Below are 21781 nucleotides of genomic sequence, written 5' to 3' on the forward strand. Positions count from 1 at the left end.
TTCATTTTGGGTTCGGATGTTTCCAAAACCACAATTGAAACTGTTATAACCTGAGATCTCTTTGATCCCAGCGTATAATATGTAGAGGCCCAGGAGAGGTGAGTAAACATAATATACATTGATACTCACCTTCCCTCACCATTCTTGGGCATTCTCATGGCATTCGACGCTCCCTCGAGTCCCACATCTGGCCTCTGGGGTGATGTCACACACCTTGGGGTCAACACTGAGGATTGTGATTGTGACATGGAACGCGCCAATGTCATGACACCCCATATGAATGCTGAGACCCAATTACCGGCAGAGCCTGTGATGTCCCCCTGAGGACCCCAAGAGAGCTCCCGACACAGCGAGGATGCCAAGGGTTTCACACTTCACCTGGGCCACCATTTATTATGTCTGGAGAGACCCCAGAATATAATAGTTTTCCTTCTAGTTTGTGGGTGACGAAACTCCAAAGTTTCGGTTTGAACTTGAAAATTTGGGAAAATTTTGGAAAATTTTTGTCAAGTCCGGTTAGTTTCAAACCAGTTTACTGATTTATTTTGTTCCTTTAGGTCTTAGTAAATGCTTATCGTATCTCTGCCGCTCTTCATGTAAATCCGTAGGTGAGGACGCTCGAGGAATTGGCACGCCACCAGCTTTTCGATAAAAATACAACCGGTGCCAAGTTCAGCTCGATAGATACAACCATGTTTACGCTGCACCTGTTTCTTCCACTGAATATCTATATGACTGTCTATTGGAGATCTCTGACTCTTATGGTAGCCATTTTTTTTCTACCTGCAGAGCGTGGGCTGCGACTATGAAATAAATTCCAATGCCACCGAGGACCGATGTGGAATATGCCTGGGAGATGGATCTAGCTGCCAGACAGTCACAAAAACATTCAATCAAAGTGACGGATTCGGTAATTATTTCTCTACTCAACTGGAAAGACGGAGTTTACAACAATTCACAAAGGTTTTATGTAAATTATAATATTAAAGGAGGTTTCCGGATAGTAAAATAACATTCAGATATGGAAGACGCCCTGATCCATGTATGACCATTTCTCCACTGAAGTCCACAACAGTGAGTGAGTTTGGTGTTGGGATCGGTTCATTCCGGACATGGTGGTAGTTCTTTCTGCCACAACTCCTCAATTGCACCCAGTGCTATAGTGTACAGTACATTGGCCAATTACAGTAGTTGCCAATACTCCCGGGACGAGGGGGTAAAGGGGCATGGCCAACCACAAAGGGGCAGGAATTGGTTAAAAATAAAGTGGACAGTTTGTGGGCATTCTGTGGACTGATGGGGTGTTCCCAGTTGGGTTGAAGGTGGAGCGCGGGGAGAGGCTAAAGTCTCCTGGAATTATAGTGACAACTAAGATTACAAGCATGGATTGAGCCAACTACATGTCCCTGGTCTCGGGTAAAAAGGTCTGTCAAAATGAGCACTGTTGAATATGTCATACGGGGTGCACATCAGAGCTATATCGTGAGAGCCTTCCCTGACATGTACTATACTTCCAATGTACAGATGTAGCACGATCCACCTGCAAAGTTAACTTGCGTTGCCAGGCAATTCATTTGAATTGACAGGGGTCCCTATGCGTATTTGCATTGCAGGGCCTATCTGAAAATTCATATAAAGTACCTGTTTCCTATGCCCCCTTCTGTGTTGATAGGCAATTCATTTGAATTGCCAGGGGTCCCTATGCGTATTTGCATTGCAGGGCCTATCTGACAATTCATATAAAGTACCTGTTTTCTCTGTCCCCTTCTGTATTGCCAGGTAATTCATTTGAATTGCCAGGGGTCCCTATGCGTATTTGCATTGCAGGGCCTATCTAACAATTCATATAAAGTACCTGTTTCCTCTGTCCCCTTCTGTATTGCCAGGCAATTCATTTGAATTGCCAGGGGTCCCTATGCGTATTTGCATTGCAGGGCCTATCTGACAAATTCATATAAAGTACCTGTTTCCTCTGTCCCCTTCTGTATTGCCAGGTAATTCATTTGAATTGCCTGGGGTCCCTATGCGTATTTGCATTGCAGGGCCTATCTGACAATTCATATAAAGTACCTGTTTCCTCTGTCCCCTTCTGTATTGCTAGGCAATTCATTTGAATTGCCAGGGGTCCCTATGTGTATTTGCATTGCAGGGCCTATCTGGCAATTCATATGAAGTATCTGTTTCATATGCCCCCTTCTGTATTGCCAGGTAATTCATTTGAATTGACAGGGGTCCCTATGCGTATTTGCATTGCAGGGCCTATCTGACAATTCATATAAAGTACCTGTTTTCTCTGTCCCCTTCTGTATTGCCAGGTAATTCATTTGAATTGCCAGGGGTCCCTATGCGTATTTGCATTGCAGGGCCTATCTAACAATTCATATAAAGTACCTGTTTCCTCTGTCCCCTTCTGTATTGCCAGGCAATTCATTTGAATTGCCAGGGGTCCCTATGCGTATTTGCATTGCAGGGCCTATCTGACAAATTCATATAAAGTACCTGTTTCCTCTGTCCCCTTCTGTATTGCCAGGTAATTCATTTGAATTGCCTGGGGTCCCTATGCGTATTTGCATTGCAGGGCCTATCTGACAATTCATATAAAGTACCTGTTTCCTCTGTCCCCTTCTGTATTGCTAGGCAATTCATTTGAATTGCCAGGGGTCCCTATGTGTATTTGCATTGCAGGGCCTATCTGGCAATTCATATGAAGTATCTGTTTCATATGCCCCCTTCTGTATTGCCAGGTAATTCATTTGAATTGCCAGGGGTCCCTATGCGTATTTGCATTGCAGGGCCTATCTGACAATTCATATAAAGTACCTGTTTCCTCTGCCCCCTTCTGTGTTGCTAGGCAATTCACTTGAATTGCCAGGGGTCCCTATGCGTATTTGCATTGCAGGGCCTATCTGACAATTCATATGAAGTATCTGTTTCATATGCCCCCTTCTGTATTGCCAGGTAATTCATTTGAATTGCCAGGGGTCCCTATGCGTATTTGCATTGCAGGGCCTATCTGACAATTCATATAAAGTACCTGTTTCCTCTGCCCCCTTCTGTGTTGCTAGGCAATTCACTTGAATTGCCAGGGGTCCCTATGCATATTTGCATTGCAGAGCCTATCTGGCAATACATATAAAGTACCTGTTTCCTATGCCCCCTTCTGTGTTGCCATGTAATTCATTTGAATTGCCAGGGGTCCCTAAGTGTATTTGCATTGCAGGGCCTGTGTGGAAATTCATATAAAGTGCCTGTTTCCTCTGCCCCCTTCTGCTTCCACCTACTATTACACATACATGGGTTTGTACATTCATTTATTGTATTTTTATATCTATATACCCACTTATATCACATTGTACGGCACTATTGAGGATAAATGATGGAACCATACTTATACTGACGTCCACAAAACCGTAACAATGCCCCATAGAATAGACAAGCAATAATCACAGTCATGATGTAGAGATGAAATAGCCCCTTCCCTTAGATACCGCCGACCTTTCCTATTTTCTCCTCTTCTCCAGGTTATGTTGATATTGGAATCATTCCGAAAGGGGCGAGAGCAATAAAAATAGAAGAAGTCGCAGCTGCGGGAAATTTCCTCGCCATGAGAAGCGAAAACCCTGAAAAATATTACTTGAACGGCGGATTCATTATTCAATGGATTGGCGATTACAAGGTGGCCGGGACGACTTTTCATTACGAGAGGAGCGGAGATCTGGAGAACCTCACCGCCGCGGGGCCCACCAACGAGTCAGTCTGGATCCAGGTAGTTACAAGAAAACAGGAAAATGAGTGATGACATCTCAAGGCTGTATTACATGGCGAAATATTGGTTTACATAGATTTGTATGCGCAGATGTTCCTTCGTTAGTTCCGTAGTTTAATAATACATTACATGACGGGATCGGGAATATTCCATCTCATTGATATTCCTACAGCTTGGAGCGGAGCGTTAGAAGGGCTCGTAGCTGAAGGAGATTTTTATAGGTACTTTGGGTTTTATGTATGTGTTCAAGGTTTTAGTGATCCATTCATGTAGCGGCATGTGTGGAATAAATGAACACTCCGCGGGAAGGCGGAACCTCGAGAGCTGAGAAAATCGGAAAGGAAACAAATGAATCCTGGAATCTCTTAGGGGCTGAGACGTTTACTCTTAGGGCTGGAGAGTGGTGTTGGGGCCCATTTGTGCAGTCTTCATTTTTGGAGTATGTCAGCGGGAATTTATGAACGTAATATGTAAATAAGTTCTTCTGGATGGAAAAAGGAAAACTCACTCTAGCGCCATCTTTTGGAAGAGAGCTCCCTATAGAACAATGCCTTGTTTTCTATGAAACCTGGAGACATTGTGTGGAATAAAATCAAACCAGAACACCGGGAAGAGAAACCCATCCGGGGTTATTGTCCCTCGTCGGTATGAAGAAGGGTACTGGTTTGGATAGGTGAGGGGTAGAGTTGAGCCGATCTTGACTTTTCAGGATCGATTTTAAAATCTGATTTCCGATCATTTTTCATTCGGACCCGATCTCGATCCCAATTCCGATCCCAATGCAAGTCAATGGGATTTTTTTATTAATCGGAGATCGGATTTTAAAAACAATCCTATTCACTATACAGCATGGAATCTAACAATTGAACACTTTAATTGTGTGAATCAGTAAGTAGCCAGAGGATTTTTTTTTAATCCTCTGGCTACTTAGCCCCCCCTGTTGTCCACTTACCTGCAGAGATGGCTGCTCCAGTGCCCGGTGTTCTCCTTCTTCCTTCTTCGCCTCACTGCCCCCTGCCTCCCAGGTTAGGAGAGTGTGGGCAGGTTAGGAGAGTGTGGGCGGCTACTGGGAGGGGAGACGTCACGTCTCCCCGCTCTGTACCCGCCCACACTCTCCTAGGCCACAAGCCCCGCCTTCCTAGTTCTTTAAACACTAACCTGGGAGGCGGCGGCAGAGAGGCGAGAAGAGCAGCGTGGAGTGGCAGTGAGGCAAAGAAGAAGGAGAACACCGGGCACTGGAGCAGCCTTCTCTGGAGGTAAGTAGCTACTAGAGATGTTAGTTTAGTCTCCCATTAGAATGAATGGAGGCAGCCGGCGCGCAGGGGGTTAAGGCTGTGTGCCGGCTGCTTCCATTCATTCCTATGGAACCACAGCGAGACTTCACACTGAGTATACACTCCACTCAGAATGAGTGGAGCGTATACTCAGTGTCAAGGCTAAGCAAAGCATTGTGGAAATAGTACCGATCTCGATCCCACCTAAAAAGATCGTGTTCAGAATTCCGATCGCGATCGTGAAATTTTCTCAATCGCCGATCCGATCGGAATCCGATCTTTTCCGAACACGATCACTCAACCCTATTGAGGGGTCATAGTCGTGCATCAGAAGGAGTGTCATGTCTCCTTTGCAGGCCATCTTTCAGTGTGTAGAGTCTAACATTGATCTATAAGGAGATACTTTCCAAAAGATGGTCCAAAAGTAAGTTTCTCTTTTCCATCAAGGAGAGCTTATTTGCATTTTCCTTTCCCAGTAGACCATGCATGATCTGTTAGACTTTACCCATCGTGAGGTGGCCTTCAAAGGTGACGTCTCTCTATGAACACATAGTACTCCAATGGGAATTTGGCAATGTCAAATTACAATATAGTACCCACCCAACATCTGACAGAACACGCCATACCCCAATAATCTTCAAGTAATTCCGCAGATCCAAAAGTTACAAAATAACAGGGTTCCCTGCTCATAAGAACTTACAATCTATGAGGAAATAGGGGGTACAAAAGCCATCTTTTATACAGAATAGGCCAGCTTACAAAGATACATTTTAGGGCCCACTTGACCCTGTGGATAATGGAAATGAATCTAACTATCCAGAGTATTGCATTCTAGAGAACTGGTAAGAAAAGTCTTACAGGAAAGGGAGGGTGGATTATCGCAGAAGTAGCCATTTGAAGAGGACCTTCCACCACCTCCACCAAATTATGTTCTTACCATCTGTTAATAAGCGCTGAATCCAGAGCAGTTGGAATTTTCTCTCTAACCCACACCATTACTGAGTAACAAGCGTAGTTTGGATCCATGGGAAGTGGAGTAATGGTGTCCAAGCTTTGTGGGGGGATATCTAGCATTGGAACATGGTATATGTCTAAGTTTATGGGGTCACATAGTGGATGTAGATATTGTCAGAAACCACATTTTTTGACCCAGATGTTACATACGTGATATGAGCCTGTCGATGAAACCTTGACAAAGTGTATTGGTTTAGCTCCTTTTCCAGGAAAACAACCCAGGGGTTAAATACGAATACATCGTACAAAAAGATGCCGGCTCGGACAACGAGGTGGAGTCTATTTATGTCTGGAAGTACGGGATCTGGTCAGACTGCAGTGCTACATGTGGAGCTGGTAGGTCATAGATGTATAGTTATTGTAGTTGACTGACCATTAGGTCTAATGTCTGGAGCCCCAGGCGCTATACCGCCCTATGTCACATCCGTGAAGCATTGTAAAACCTCTGTTATATGACATGTGCTGGAATGAGCCTTTCTTTTTATAGGATCCATGTGAAAATTTCTCTTTATGAGACCCGCGGAGCACAGTATGTGCCTAAAGACGTCTATGGAGACTTATTACTCATCTGTAAAAGAATGGTGTGTGTGAGATCGAAGAGGAAATTTCACTGACTAAGATGCCATTTCTGTTTGCCTTCTTGCTTTATAGTACTTTTTCCAGGTTACATGGTAGCATGCTCCCTTGTACCCCTCCAGTTGTTTTTGGCACAGTACTACTCCCAGCCTAAATAAGTACCGAGTCCCCTTTGACCTTTATTGTTGGAACTTAAAGGGTACCTCAGTTTTCAACAAAAGTTGAAGTATGTGCGGGGTTTTGTTGGGCAGTCCTATCAGTTTATCTTCTGCTAATACTTCCATTATGGACGCAGCACATTTTACTTTTCTCCCTCAAACAGTGGGCTTGTATAATACAGAACAGTCTGCCCCATCTCCTATTCATTATTATTACTACTGGGTTTTTGCATGTCATTCTGCCAGCAGTATCTGTAAAATAGCAAACAAATAGCTGAAAAAAGCCCAAGTGGACATAACGTAGGGAATCCAGGAACACTGGACTGCAAATCCAGGACATGATGCAGCTAAAAAGATCCCTGACATACAAAAAGAGATCTCTGAGCACAATCAAGAAAGCTGCTTACTATCTGTGACCAACATCCTATAAACACTAACACAAGCAGCTAGTCACAAGTAGATAGAAGTACATAGACTCTCCTTACACTCTTTGTAAGCTGTGAAAAGCTGCAGACTCCTTTCTTTGCAGTGTACAGATAGGGACAGATCAATTTAAATATGCAGAGGCTTTAAAGAGAGACCCATCCCTTCCCCTCTACATTCTGTATGAATGGAGATCTTCCACTTCCCTCTTCAGTCACTATGTTCTCTTCTGGAGCTTGCTGGTTTCTAAAGACGGTATTTATCTAGTAACAGGGAATGAACAGCAAATTAGCAAGAAGGAAGACACCTAGTGGCAGGGACTTTAAAGGCTTTTCAGGCAGGAAAAGCACACATTTTAAATGAAGTATATTACATTTTTCTGTTCTATGAAATGAGACTAAGTTGTCTCATAAGTACAGCACTATGCTTAGTAAGTACTAAAGAGGCTATTTTACCAAATGCTGTAGACCCTTCAAATGGCTGATCGGCCAGGGGCCCAGGTGTTGGACCAACGCAATATTTAATTGATGAGCTATTCTAAGGATAGGTCATCAATTATAAATTGGGTTGAGCCGATCTTGAGATTTCAGGATTGCTTTTAAAATCCGATTTTTGATCATTTTCCAGTCGATCCCGATCATGAAATTTGCCCAATCGCCGATCGGGATCCAATCTTTCCCGATTGCACAGTCAAACCAATAGTCAGTAGCCAAGCATTGTGGGAACTAACGTGAGACCTCGATCCCCCCAAGATCGGGATCGGAATTCTGATCGTGATCGTGAAATTTACTCGATCACCGATTTACTCGATCACTGATTTTTTCTGATCCCGATCACTCAACCCTAATTATAAAGCCTGATGAAGGAGTAGGAGAGTGTGGGAGCAGAAGGATGAGGAGGTAACTCTCCAGCTAGGAAAATTTGGAGAACATTATGGGCACTCCATCCACCATCAGGCTCAATGAGGCTTACAACTGAGGGGAGAGCTAGAGGATTTGGGCAATATCTTTGTGACTGTGGCCACTGCGGCTACTACTACTCCCAGCCTCCAAGCTGCCGCATATCTTACCTTTTTATACAACTTTTCATTGCCTCTCCTCGGTTTATACAGCAGAATCCAAGGCCGCTTATGTGATTGAATTATGTTTCTGGATGTTCTTGCTGCGGGCACTTTGTTTACCCAGTCTCCGCTCTGCATCTATAATTCCTCATTTATGTAATGGGTTTTCAGTTTCACAAGGTTTTATAAAGTAAGAAATAAAGATGTGAGTCAGAACTGATAGAAAGAAGTGAGGCAACGGGTTTGGAGAGTACATGAAGCCGGAAGTGCGCCAGTCTCGAGACGGAACGAAGCAACTAGAAACTTCTTCAAAATCCAATGTAGAAAATGTGAAATATTAAAATAACCCAGAAGACACCTTGAAGCAGCTTAAAGGGGTATTGCTATATGGCAAACCACAGGATCACCAATGGGAGCTGTAAGTTGGTGGGTAAGCGTTCCATTTGGGAGGCAGAAGACTGACCCTCTGCACTTAGCACCACCCTTTTTTAGATCTGCCTTCCAGATAGATTTTGACTGGGTCAGCGGTATTGTAACCTGGCACTTTCCTTACTCAGGTGCCTGTGATTACCTTAGTATTCCAGGCTCTGTGTTCCCAGAACTTAACATTTTTTACCTGGTTTACTGATTTTGGATTTTCTTCCTGGTTTACTCCTCTCTTGCTGATTTGGCTTTATCTGACACCTCTTGGACTTGACCATACCTTTAGATATTGGAGCTCCTCTGCATTTATTTTGTATATTATCATACTGTCCTGGTTTCTGACCCCAACTATTGTATTACTTCCTTCAAATACACCAGTTTTCTACATTGGTCCGTGGAAACAACCTGGGTTCCAAGCAGTCTAATCCATCTTGCCTTGGATCCTACAATTGGTCCTGTGTAGTTGGTGCTGAGTCCATGGAGCAGAGACTGGTATCCACAGCATCCCATAAATGCTCTATGGGGTTGAGGTCGGGTGAGCTGGCAGGCCAATAGAGGGTCGTGAGGTCACTGGTGTGTTCATTAAGCCAGTCCCATCCCACCAACGAGCGATGACATGTTGCATTGTCCTGTTGGTACATCAGGGAACTCCAACACCAGAAAGGGGTGCAGATGGTCTGCCATAAGTTGCATGTATCGAGCACTAGTCATTGATCCCTGCACCCGGACAATGGGGCCCAATTGCGACCATGTGAATACGGCCCAGACCATGACGGAGCCACCTCCCACCTGGACACGTTCCCATTAGTATGAAGGATTCATGGCTTCATGGGGCATACGCCACACTCTCACACACCCATCAGCTCTGTACAACTGGAACTATGATTCATTAGACTGTGCCACTTGCCGCCACTGTTCCATGGTCCAATGACGATGGTCGTGGGCCCATGCCCATTTTCAAAGTCACTTGCGACGTGCTGCCATGTTCACGAGATACCTGTCTGCATCAGACTGCTCAGATATCCTGACCACACTAGCGCCATAGGCCGCATCGCGTCACACTGTTTGAGGGTCATATCCGACACAACCGGCACTGGGACACACCTTATCGTGACTTTTGCCCATTGAGTGTAGTATGCCCTGTGGAATGGAGCCCAGACCCCTTCATTGAAAGAAAATAAAGCAGACTAGTGCTTGGCCCATATATGCAGGGCCCCATAATAGCCACATAGGTTACACACTTACTGATATACATTACGAGTCCTATATATTGTGAATCATCTTATTTTCTACACCGTCTTATTCTCCTATGATAAATAGGACAAAAGATCAATGGCTGTGACTCTCATACATATCTAACTAATGCGCCCTGCGGCCATCCCTTGTATCTGACGTCTCTCTATACATAGCTCTCCCCTATGACATCCATCTTCATTTGGCTTCCGGAGTGATGTTGCTACTTACGTATAATACGTTAAAGTGCGATTAACCTCCTGCCCCATGACAAGGTCTTACGGCAAATGTCCAGTTCTGGTCATCCAAGCCCTGGCACACTCCATTACACTGGCACTGGCCGCATATCTTATGGCACTTTGGTTTAATGGAGTAATGAACATGATGAATTACAATGTAGTATCATGTAGGAGATAGATGACACGAAGGTAAAGATCTCCGCTAGGTACATCAATGGGGTGACCTGAACTGGAAGACTGATCAATGCTTATGGGTTGCATTAGATACAGATATACGTATATGTATGTATAGTATAAGCTGTATATGATGTAGAGATATACAGCCTTGTCTGAGCAAGAATCCTGGACTGGACGTATTGTCTATAGTGATGGATCCAGGTTCTATTTTGGATCTGATGATGGTCAGGTTGGAGTATGTTGTGGTGAGCGCTTCAATTCTGCCTGTGCTGTAGATGACACATTACACCCTGCTGGTGTCCTTCACATAGGACAGTCAGTCACCCCTAGTAGTGATATACTCAGGACGGGCTTACACTGCCACATGGGTTGTGTTTCATGACAGGATGGAGAACTGACATTTCTCAGCAGGATAATGCTTGCCCATACACAAGAGGATTCCCAAGAATGTCCCCACCAGATTACAAGATTTCCTTAGCCTGCCCAGTCACCAAATTGAGCATTTATGGGACCAGCCGGGACACCCGCTTCAGCAACCTACAAGATCTACAGGTCCTGCACGACATCTGTGAAAAATGTGCTGCAGGATACAATACATAACCTATATACTGTACCTCCAAGTCCAACCGTATCTCATCTTATATCCAAGCTATGGAGGGTCCTAGAGAGGGCACCCATGAGGGTCCTAGAGAGTCCGACCCATTGTACAGATAAAAATTAACTTAGGATGTGATATTGCATTTATTCCATATATGATCATTCAGGATGACACTGAGATGGTTGCTCTATGTGCTGTATGATCCTACTGTCCTGACCTGTGCCTGAAAACCATATGGACCTTGTGCTGCCTGCCCTGACCTCTATCTATGTCCCTGACTCTGGACCTTATCTGCTTGCTCTGACCCCTGCCTGAGAGCCGAATTGATTCTGTTCTCCCTGCCCTGACCTCTATCTATGTCCCTGACTCTGGACCTTATCTGCTTGCTCTGACCCCTGCCTGAGAGCCGAATTGATTCTGTTCTCCCTGCCCTGACCTCTATCTATGTCCCTGACTCTGAACCTTACCTGCTTGCTCTGACCCCTGCCTGAGAGCCATATTGATTCTGTTTTCCCTGCCCTGACCTCTATCTATGTCCCTGACTCTGAACCTGATCTGCCTGCTCTGACCCCTTCCTGAGAGCCGAATTGATTCTGTTCTCCCTGCCCTGACCTCTATCTATGTCCCTGACTCTGAACCTTATCTGCCTGCTCTGACCCCTGCCTGACAGCTATATTGATTCTGTTCTCCCTGGGCTGACCTCTGTCTCTGTCCCTGACTCTGAACCTTATCTGCCTGCTCTGACCCCTGCCTGACAGCTATATTGATTCTGTTCTCCCTGCCCTGCCCTCTATCTATGTCCCTGACTCTGAACCTTATCTGCTTGCTCTGACCCCTGCCTGACAGTCATATTGATCCTGTTCTCCCTGCCCTGACCTCTGCTTGTATACATGATGATCCAATTCTTCCTTCCCTGACCTCAACTTGTCTGCTAACCGCGTCCTTGCCATCCCCTGTATCACTTACTCGTATGTATAACTAGCAGAGCCTCACTAGAAAGACCTATACACTATGAACTCTAGGGGGCGCTATTACAAGCACAAAAGTGTTATCTTTCTGCAAATAATCATATCTTTTAATACCAATATGTTACAAAGTTACTCTAAAGCGCATATGCCATTTACTGTATTCATGGCACAACCCCTTTACCTGTTACTTGCCAAATTTACCAATAAATAGGGTCTTCGTTTTCTCCAAGGTGGCTGCTATCTGCTATGTTCCCGCGTTTGTCTTCCCAGCAGCGTACTTCATACATCTGCCTCATCCTTAGATTTTTCTTGGGTTTCTTGAAATTTGCTTCATTGCCATTTTGTGCACATTTAAGGGTCAGATTTAAAAGCAGCCGCTGGCCGCCGAGCAGACGGATTAGATGTGCGGCCTCCAAGGCCACTGCGGTACACATGGAATTTATCTATTTTTAGTTATGCACTAGTATACAGAAAAAGAGATTCTTCAGATCTGAGCCCGAACAACCTGCCAGAGGCTCAGATTCTGTGACAGTTTTTGCAAAATTGGGTCCAGGAGAAAAGATGACCAGTGCACCAGAGGGCATGGGGAATGCAAATACGATGTACAGACTGTTGGCCATTAAAGGGAATCAGTAGGGTTTGGTATGGGTGACCTTCAGGCTCAGGTCAATGTGACCCCTACAGTGGTCAGGGATTAGAGATAGTAAGGCTTCTAGGATGGGAGCAGATAGATTTGGGTCTTCTCTGCACAAATAATATTGAAAAGTAAAACTTGATGACCATGGCAAGCCCATAGTTGTAGATGAGGGAGGGAAGGTGTGCATGTGCTGTATGGGTAAGAGTCTGCTCTACTACTGATCCCTACTCATCCCTACTACATCTGTAATAGCTTTCTTGTATCCACTTCACAGGAGTTCAGCGCCAGGTGGCCAGATGTGTAAGCAAAGGGAAAGGTGTGGTGAAGAATACCTTCTGCGATCCCAATGAGCAGCCAATGCCAAGGCAGAAGAAATGCAACCTACAAGACTGTCCGGCAAGGTAAGAAAGCTTGTGAGCGCCACAGTCTCTTCAAACAGCTGATCTGTGTGGGTCCTGGGATAGGCCATCAATATGTAATTCCAGGAGACCTCCTTTAATAGGGTCATGTCCATATTGTTAGTGTTGGGTTAACCTTGCAAGATGTGTGACGGAGCCCGGGAGAGGTGAGTATGACGCTTTGCTATGTTTCTGCACCACCGCTTATTATAATCTGGGGTCTAAAGAGAACCCAAATTATAATAGTGGACTGCAAAAATTTAGAAAATTTTGTAAATTTGCTACAAACCATTTTGCTCACCCTTAGATATTCGCCATGTAACGTGATACAATTTTTGCCTCCTGGTCCACCATAGAGTCAGCCCGACCCTGCTAAGTCCTGCAGCGATGGGTTAATATCCAGGCGCAGGAAATAATGTAACGCCACATTACAGTCACGTTGGCGTTGGCAGTGACGGGATTAATCTCACAAGTGCTGAATTTCAACAAGACTTTTGTGCGGCGTTGCTATCTGCCGGTGCTCAGGCTTCATCTCTTCGGGAGTCAATAACATGAATAACTTTCCATTACTTTGCATTTAGTACGAGGGGAACAATGTGAGCAGCTGATGGCGGCCGGGCAGGTCCTGCACCGCATCACATCACCGTTACCTTTAATAAACCAGAAATCGTCATGTCTCCCGCTTGTACCGGTCCTTCATTGAATGCAATTGTATTTGTAGATGTAGCTGTCACTTGGCAGGTTCTGATATTGCAGTGTGGACAGGACCAGTTACCAGTCATTGACCAGTTAGCAGTCACGCAGACGCCATTAGTTCCGGTACGGAGGCCATAGGTGGCTTTACATAGCTCAAAACATTGCAAGTGCCACACTGACTCGGTAATACCAGAATAATCCAGGCAAATTGTGACATTGATGTAACTACTGCAGTGGCCATTATGGGCCCGGCGTCCTTAGGGGGCCAGGTGCGCCCCTGTTGCTTTTTTTTTTAACAGATAACAGGTCCTATTCACTTACTGATCCTCATTCCTGTTCAAGGCCATCTCCACTTCCCCTTCTGCCCTCCAGGGGGCCCCTCCATTTGAACATGATATGCGATGCAAGGGGCCCCCTGGAGGGCAGAAGGGGAAGTAGAGGTAGCCATGAGCCGGAGCTGCGATCAGAAAGTAAGGCTGTAGGAGACTGAAATTATCATAGTCCGGGGGTTCTGATAGGGTCTCTGATCTCAGCCTGAGGTTTCCTACGGCCGTCATGGCTGACTTTCATCCTTCTCTTTGTGCGGAGCTGAACCTTTATTACCAGGAGGCGACTGACACATCACATGGAAACGTTCTCCGTTGCGGGTTCTTATCGCAATGTATCTAGAGCTTACCATTCAGCCAACCTGTTATAGCTCTAGACCATGGACAACCTACTCTTAAAGGGAATGTGCTGCCATTAAAAAATAGGTCCCTTTAGGTCACATGGCACATTCCCTTTAAAATAAGTCATCAATATCAGATTGGTGGGGGTCTGACAACCAGCACCCCCACTGATCTGCTGTTTGGAGGACTGTGTATAGTGCTGAAATCAGGCGGCTCTATATACTGTGCTGCGAACCTGGGGCATCAAGTAGGGTTGAGCGATAGGGATCGGGATCGGTTCTTGAGGTTTGCTCGTCCTCCGCTGAGCTCTCTTCCTTCCTCTATCGCTATTTCTCCTGTAATCTCGTAATACAGATTCATGACATAAGCCGTAAATATCATTACGGCCACGGTAATGCCTTAAGCCATGATCTGATAATACCGCAGACCTCATCACTGTACACTGGAAATAATCGCCAGCATGGAGAAAATTCCACAAGAAATGCGAATTTACGGATTATCTTGTTTTTGGACGGATTCTGCTTTCTGTCTGCTTGGTCATTAGAAATAATGAGAGCCGACACTTCAACCCAAACTGGAGCCACAGACCCATTACTGGTCTGATTGGGGGATTTTACGCTAAACCTGCTTTGTGTCGAAACGTCTTTCATCTCGTATTTATTCCCGTTCTGTTTTGCTTTCTGAATTATCCAAATTACAATTTTTTATTTTGCCCTATCTGCCGTTGGAGCCTAAAAGGTGACATAAATCCTAAAATATCAGGGTGAGATTTGTATCCTGAGGTTCACCCACCAGTGTTGGTCCAGATAGGAAGTCCTATTACATACCTCCCAACGGTTCTTGATTCAGCGGGACAGTCCTAGATTCTGGTGCTGTCCCAGTGTCCGTGAGGTTTGTCCCAATGGTCAAGTAGGAGTCGCCCCCTTTCTGCTTCACCATTTGGCTCTTGTCTCTGTTCCTGGTGTCTTAGCAGCTGTAAGTACATTAGGACAGGAGAGAACCGCAGGGGAACTGGGAGAGGTGAGTATTAGTCTTTTTGTTCTCTCCATTACAATTTTTGGGGGCAACCGAGGCGGACATTATACTGTAAGGACACCAGGAGAGGAACTTCATACCGTGAGGGCAACTGGTGGGCGACTGTATACTATGGGGGCAACTGTGAGGGGGACTGTATACTGGCAAGTGTGAGGGGGGCATTATAATGTGAGGCTATACTGCGTCAGGGTCATTATAAGGGGAATTATACTGTGTGCGGGCCCAAAGAGACATGGATGGGAATGGAAGGAGCCAAAGTGGATGAGGTTGGAGTTGGGTCATACTATATATAAATTCATCGTGGTGCAGGTAGAGTGCCAAACACTATGGTTATACTGAGGGGAGGTGTAGAAACATAGTAAAACCTTATACTCACTTTCCCTCATCTCTTCAGGGCTCCCTCGCAGTGTCCAGAGCTTCATCAAAGTCCTCTCAAGTTATTTTCTGGTCTCTTCTGGTTTCTTAAGTGACATCATGATCCCTAGGGGACCCCTGTGGTCTGGGGTTAGGCCGCAGCATTGACATGGGACACACCAGTGTTATGACACCTTCACACTATAGTATCAAGATGTCCGCATGCCCCATGAAGCCTCTGGGCCCCAGTGCAAAATCTGTAACGTGGTCTCTACTACCTTGTTCCATTCAGAATAGTGGTAAACTTTATGGTAGAGGAACCTTTGGGGTCAGAGCTTTGAGCCCCTAGCCATCAGAATGCTGCCTCACTGTCCAATCCTGAGTTGAGGCGGGGTATTTAAACCTAACATTGAGACTTGTCAGATGCCTGTGATTACTTTGTAATTGGGCTGTGTTCTCACAACTAATCTGGTTTTCCGTTGTATCTCTGATAATCTTTGGTATCTCTGATTTAGCCTTGTTTTCCTGGTTATCTGTTCTTTTGCTAATTTTGGCTTTATCGGTGAACTCTTGGACTTGACCATGTCTTGAACTCTGCTGTTGTTTTTGATTCTCCTGTTCCGTCCTGGTTTTGAAAATTGCTAAATTTCATTACAATAGCAGTTCCCCATTCCAAGAAGCCGACCACACATGAAGCCATCTCGACTGCCCAACAGTAAGAAACCTCCATGAAATCATTAACCAAGAGTGGATGCCCACTAGCCTATGTCCTTCACTCTCTAGTCACTACCCCACGTCTGCCTTGGCATCTCCAATATGAAAGTAATGGGGGAGAAGTGACCCGAGAGTGCCCAAAGAGACCAAACACCTACAGAAATCAACAATGAACTGACTCAAGGCCAAAGGTAACCATCTTCATGGCACAGAAGGAAGCTCCTGTGGACACTTGCGGTTCCACAACTCCATACAACCAATTTATTCCTACACTGCTTTTGAGACAAAAATCACCATTTTTTCCGAATCCTGTGCAATCCTTTTTTAAACTATATTGATATGAAATCTGAAAACTTCCGGAATTCTGGATAAAAGGACTTCAGTTTATCCAATCTGAAACAACATCCTTGGACATTGGCTGCCCTGAGATTGTCTGGAGTTGCATGAGAAGCAATTTGGTTTGTTTTCCTCTTCTTAATGTGCTTTTCAATCCAAGACTACGGAGACAGCAATTTTAGAAGATGAAAACAGAAGCCAAGAAATTGTCATCCATCAGTTCAGCTAATCGTAGTCGTGGCTCTGAATTTCTTGGCAGCTTCTGCTATTTAGGCTGCGGCAGATGCATCGCAACTCAATGAGATCCTCAGATGTTGTGAACAGAGAAAAGCTCATAATATGGAGAAAGGTAGAAAGCTGGATAGATAGATAGATAGATAGATAGATAGATAGATAGATAGATAGGAGAAAGATAGATAGATAGGAGGGAGATAGATAGATAGATAGATAGATAGATAGATAGATAGGAGATAGATAGATAGATAGATAGATAGATAGATAGATAGATAGGAGATAGATAGATAGATAGATAGATAGATAGATAGATAGATAGGAGATAGATAGATAGATAGATAGATAGGAGATAGATAGATAGATAGATAGATAGATAGATAGATAGATAGGAGAAAGATAGATAGATAGGAGGGAGATAGATAGATAGATAGATAGATAGATAGATAGATAGATAGATAAATAGATAGATAGATAGATAGATAGGAGATAGATAGATAGATAGATAGATAGATAGATAGATAGGAGATAGATAGATAGATAGATAGATAGATAGATAGATAGGAGATAGATAGATAGATAGATAGATAGATAGGAGATAGATAGATAGATAGATAGATAGATAGATAGGAGAAAGATAGATAGGAGGGAGATAGATAGATAGATAGATAGATAGATAGATAGATAGATAGGAGATAGATAGATAGATAGATAGATAGAAGATAGATAGATAGATAGATAGATAGATAGGAGATAGATAGATAGATAGATAGATAGATAGATAGGAGATAGATAGATAGATAGATAGATAGATAGATAGATAGATAGGAGATAGATAGATAGATAGGAGATAGATAGATTAGATAGATAGATAGATAGATAGATAGATAGGAGATAGATAGATAGATAGATAGATAGATAGATAGATAGGAGATAGATAGATATATAGATAGATAGGAGATAGATAGATATATAGATAGATAGGAGATAGATAGATAGATAGATAGATAGGAGATAGATAGATATATAGATAGATAGGAGATAGATAGATAGATAGATAGATAGATAGATAGGAGATAGATAGATAGATAGATAGATAGGAGATAGATAGATAGATAGATAGATAGATAGATAGGAGATAGATAGATAGATAGATAGATAGATAGATAGATAGATAGATAGATAGATGATAGATAGATAGATAGATAGATAGATAGATAGGAGAAAGATAGATAGATAGGAGGGAGATAGATAGATAGATAGATAGATAGATAGATAGATAGATAGATAGGAGATAGATAGATAGATAGATAGATAGATAGATAGGAGATAGATAGATAGATAGATAGATAGATAGATAGATAGGAGATAGATAGATAGATAGATAGATAGATAGATAGATAGATAGGAGATAGATAGATAGATAGATAGATAGATAGATAGGAGATAGATAGATAGATAGATAGATAGATAGGAGGGAGATAGATAGATAGATAGATAGATAGATAGATAGATAGATAGATAGGAGATAGATAGATAGATAGATAGATAGATAGGAGATAGATAGATAGATAGATAGATAGATAGGAGATAGATAGATAGATAGATAGATAGGAGATAGATAGATAGATAGATAGATAGATAGATAGATAGGAGATAGATAGATAGATAGATAGATAGGAGATAGATAGATAGATAGATAGATAGATAGATAGATAGATAGGAGATAGATAGATATATAGATAGATAGGAGATAGATAGATAGATATATAGATAGATAGGAGATAGATAGATAGATAGATAGATAGATAGATAGATAGATAGATAGGAGATAGATAGATATATAGATAGATAGGAGATAGATAGATAGATAGATAGATAGGATATAGATAGATATATAGATACATAGGAGATAGATAGATAGATAGATAGATAGATAGATAGATAGGAGATAGATAGATAGATAGATAGATAGATAGATAGAAGATAGATAGATAGATAGATAGATAGATAGATAGGAGATAGATAGATAGATAGATAGATGATAGATAGATAGATAGATAGATAGATAGATAGATAGATAGGAGATAGATAGATAGATAGATAGATAGATAGATAGGAGATAGATAGATAGATAGATAGATAGGAGATAGATAGATAGATAGATAGATAGATAGGAGATAGATAGATAGATAGATAGATAGATAGATAGATAGGAGATAGATAGATAGATAGATAGGATATAGATAGATATATAGATACATAGGAGATAGATAGATAGATAGATAGATAGATAGATAGATAGATAGATAGATAGGAGATAGATAGATAGATAGATAGATAGATAGATAGGAGAAAGAAAGATAGATAGATAGATAGATAGATAGATAGATAGATAGGAGGGAGATAGATAGATAGATAGATAGATAGATAGGAGATAGATAGATAGATAGATAGATAGATAGATAGGAGATAGATAGATAGATAGATAGATAGATAGATAGATAGATAGGAGATAGATAGATAGATAGATAGATAGATAGATAGGAGATAGATAGATATATAGATAGATAGGAGATAGATAGATAGATAGATAGATAGATGATAGATAGATAGATAGATAGATAGATAGATAGATGATAGATGATAGATAGATAGATATATAGATAGATAGGAGATAGATAGATAGATAGATAGGATATAGATAGATATATAGATACATAGGAGATAGATAGATAGATAGATAGATAGATAGATAGATAGGAGATAGATAGATAGATAGATAGATAGATAGATAGATAGATAGGAGAAAGATAGATAGATAGGAGGGAGATAGATAGATAGATAGATAGATAGATAGATAGATAGGAGATAGATAGATAGATAGATAGATAGGAGATAGATAGATAGATAGATAGATAGATAGATAGATAGATAGGAGATAGATAGATAGATAGATAGATAGATAGATAGGAGATAGATAGATAGATAGATAGATAGATAGATAGGAGATAGATAGATAGATAGATAGATAGATAGGAGATAGATAGATAGATAGATAGATAGGAGATAGATAGATAGATAGATAGATAGATAGATAGATAGGATATAGATAGATATATAGATACATAGGAGATAGATAGATAGATAGATAGATAGATAGATAGATAGGAGATAGATAGATAGATAGATAGATAGATAGATAGGAGAAAGATAGATAGATAGATAGATAGATAGATAGATAGGAGGGAGATAGATAGATAGATAGATAGATAGATGATAGATAGATAGATAGATAGATAGATAGATAGATAGATAGGAGATAGATAGATAGATAGATAGATAGATAGGAGATAGCTAGATAGATAGATAGATAGATAGGAGATAGATAGATAGATAGATAGATAGATAGATAGATAGATAGGATATAGATAGATATATAGATACATAGGAGATAGATAGATAGATAGATAGATAGATAGATAGGAGATAGATAGATAGATAGATAGATAGATGATAGATAGATAGATAGATAGATAGATAGATAGATAGGAGAAAGATAGATAGATAGATAGATAGATAGATAGGAGGGAGATAGATAGATAGATAGATAGATAGATAGATAGGAGATAGATAGATAAATAGATAGATAGGAGATAGATAGATAGATAGATAGAAGATAGATAGATAGATAGATAGATAGATAGATAGATAGATAGATAGATAGATAATTAGATTGAGGCCATGAGCAGGAGTCAGATCAGCCGATTCTTCACCCCATCCCGTTTCTGCTACTGGTAGAGCAGGGATCCACAGGATTCCTGCTCTACCACTCTTCAACTTGTATGTCATAGGCCAAATTATAGTCCACGGTTCGGGGAATAAGTGAAAGAATTGGTACTTACCTGTCTGATCCCCAGTCCTTCCTGTGCGGTCGCAGATGACGTGATAACAGTGTGCCCGCAGCAAAGACAGAGCGGCAGCTAATTCTTCAGGTCCACCATACAGAGGTCCCTTCAATGATCCACCCATACAGTGGCCCCATTGCTAGTCCCTCCCCATAGAGGGGCTCCTTCACTGGTTCCCTATAATGTAGAGAGATGGGAACACAAAAATGGTCGTCTGAACCTCAATGCGCCAAACTAGACTGTGTCCTTAAAAAGTTAACGCATCCATTAGTTATAACATGAATCCACAGGGTTTTACGTAACACTTGAAAATGGTTCCAGGCCGCTGTGATATCACTCCCCTCCTCCTCCTTCCACCTGTGTTGGCCGCCTTATTGGGTTAATGATGAAACAATGTGGCGGTGCTCGATCCTCCTGATCACTGCTCAGCCCTGCAGAGGGAGCAGGTTTGGCGAAGGTTTGGAGTCATTTTCCGATGAGAGGTTTTGCCAGCAGCCGCGAACTCTACGCCATGAAATCACATTGACATTCACAGGACGCGGTGATTTCACATCAGCAACAGGTGTCACCTGTAGTAAGAACAAAGCGGAAAATATCACAGCGGAAGGAATGTTTAATAGCACTTAAAGGGATAGCTCAGTATAACATACCGCCATACAATGATTTCTGAATTAATCCCTTCTGGATTTCAAGATCTGTGATGGCTGTCATGTAGTATGAACCTACAGTATGTCCTGGTCATGTGACTGCAGGTCCACGAGCAATGCAGCAATATTATATCTATCTATCTATCTATCTATCTATCTATCTATCTATCTAATATCTATCTATCTATCTCCTATCTATCTATTTATCTATCTATCTATCTATCTATCTATCTATCTATCTATCATCT

The 21781-nt window shown here is 42.3% G+C and overlaps 1 protein-coding gene across 1 annotated transcript in view; it reads left to right on the forward strand.

Moving 5' to 3' along the window:
• The window catches only part of ADAMTS12 (ADAM metallopeptidase with thrombospondin type 1 motif 12), a 343281-nt gene that overhangs the window by 245773 nt on the left and 75727 nt on the right, over positions 1 to 21781 (forward strand). The window contains exons 14-17 of the mRNA XM_075268182.1: positions 790 to 910; positions 3522 to 3766; positions 6252 to 6390; positions 12821 to 12947. Coding sequence (XP_075124283.1) covers positions 790 to 910; positions 3522 to 3766; positions 6252 to 6390; positions 12821 to 12947 — 632 coding nt within the window. The remainder of the gene's footprint in view (positions 1 to 789; positions 911 to 3521; positions 3767 to 6251; positions 6391 to 12820; positions 12948 to 21781) is intronic.

This window comes from Leptodactylus fuscus, chromosome 1 (assembly GCF_031893055.1).
Source record: "Leptodactylus fuscus isolate aLepFus1 chromosome 1, aLepFus1.hap2, whole genome shotgun sequence".
Lineage (NCBI taxonomy): Eukaryota > Metazoa > Chordata > Amphibia > Anura > Leptodactylidae > Leptodactylus > Leptodactylus fuscus.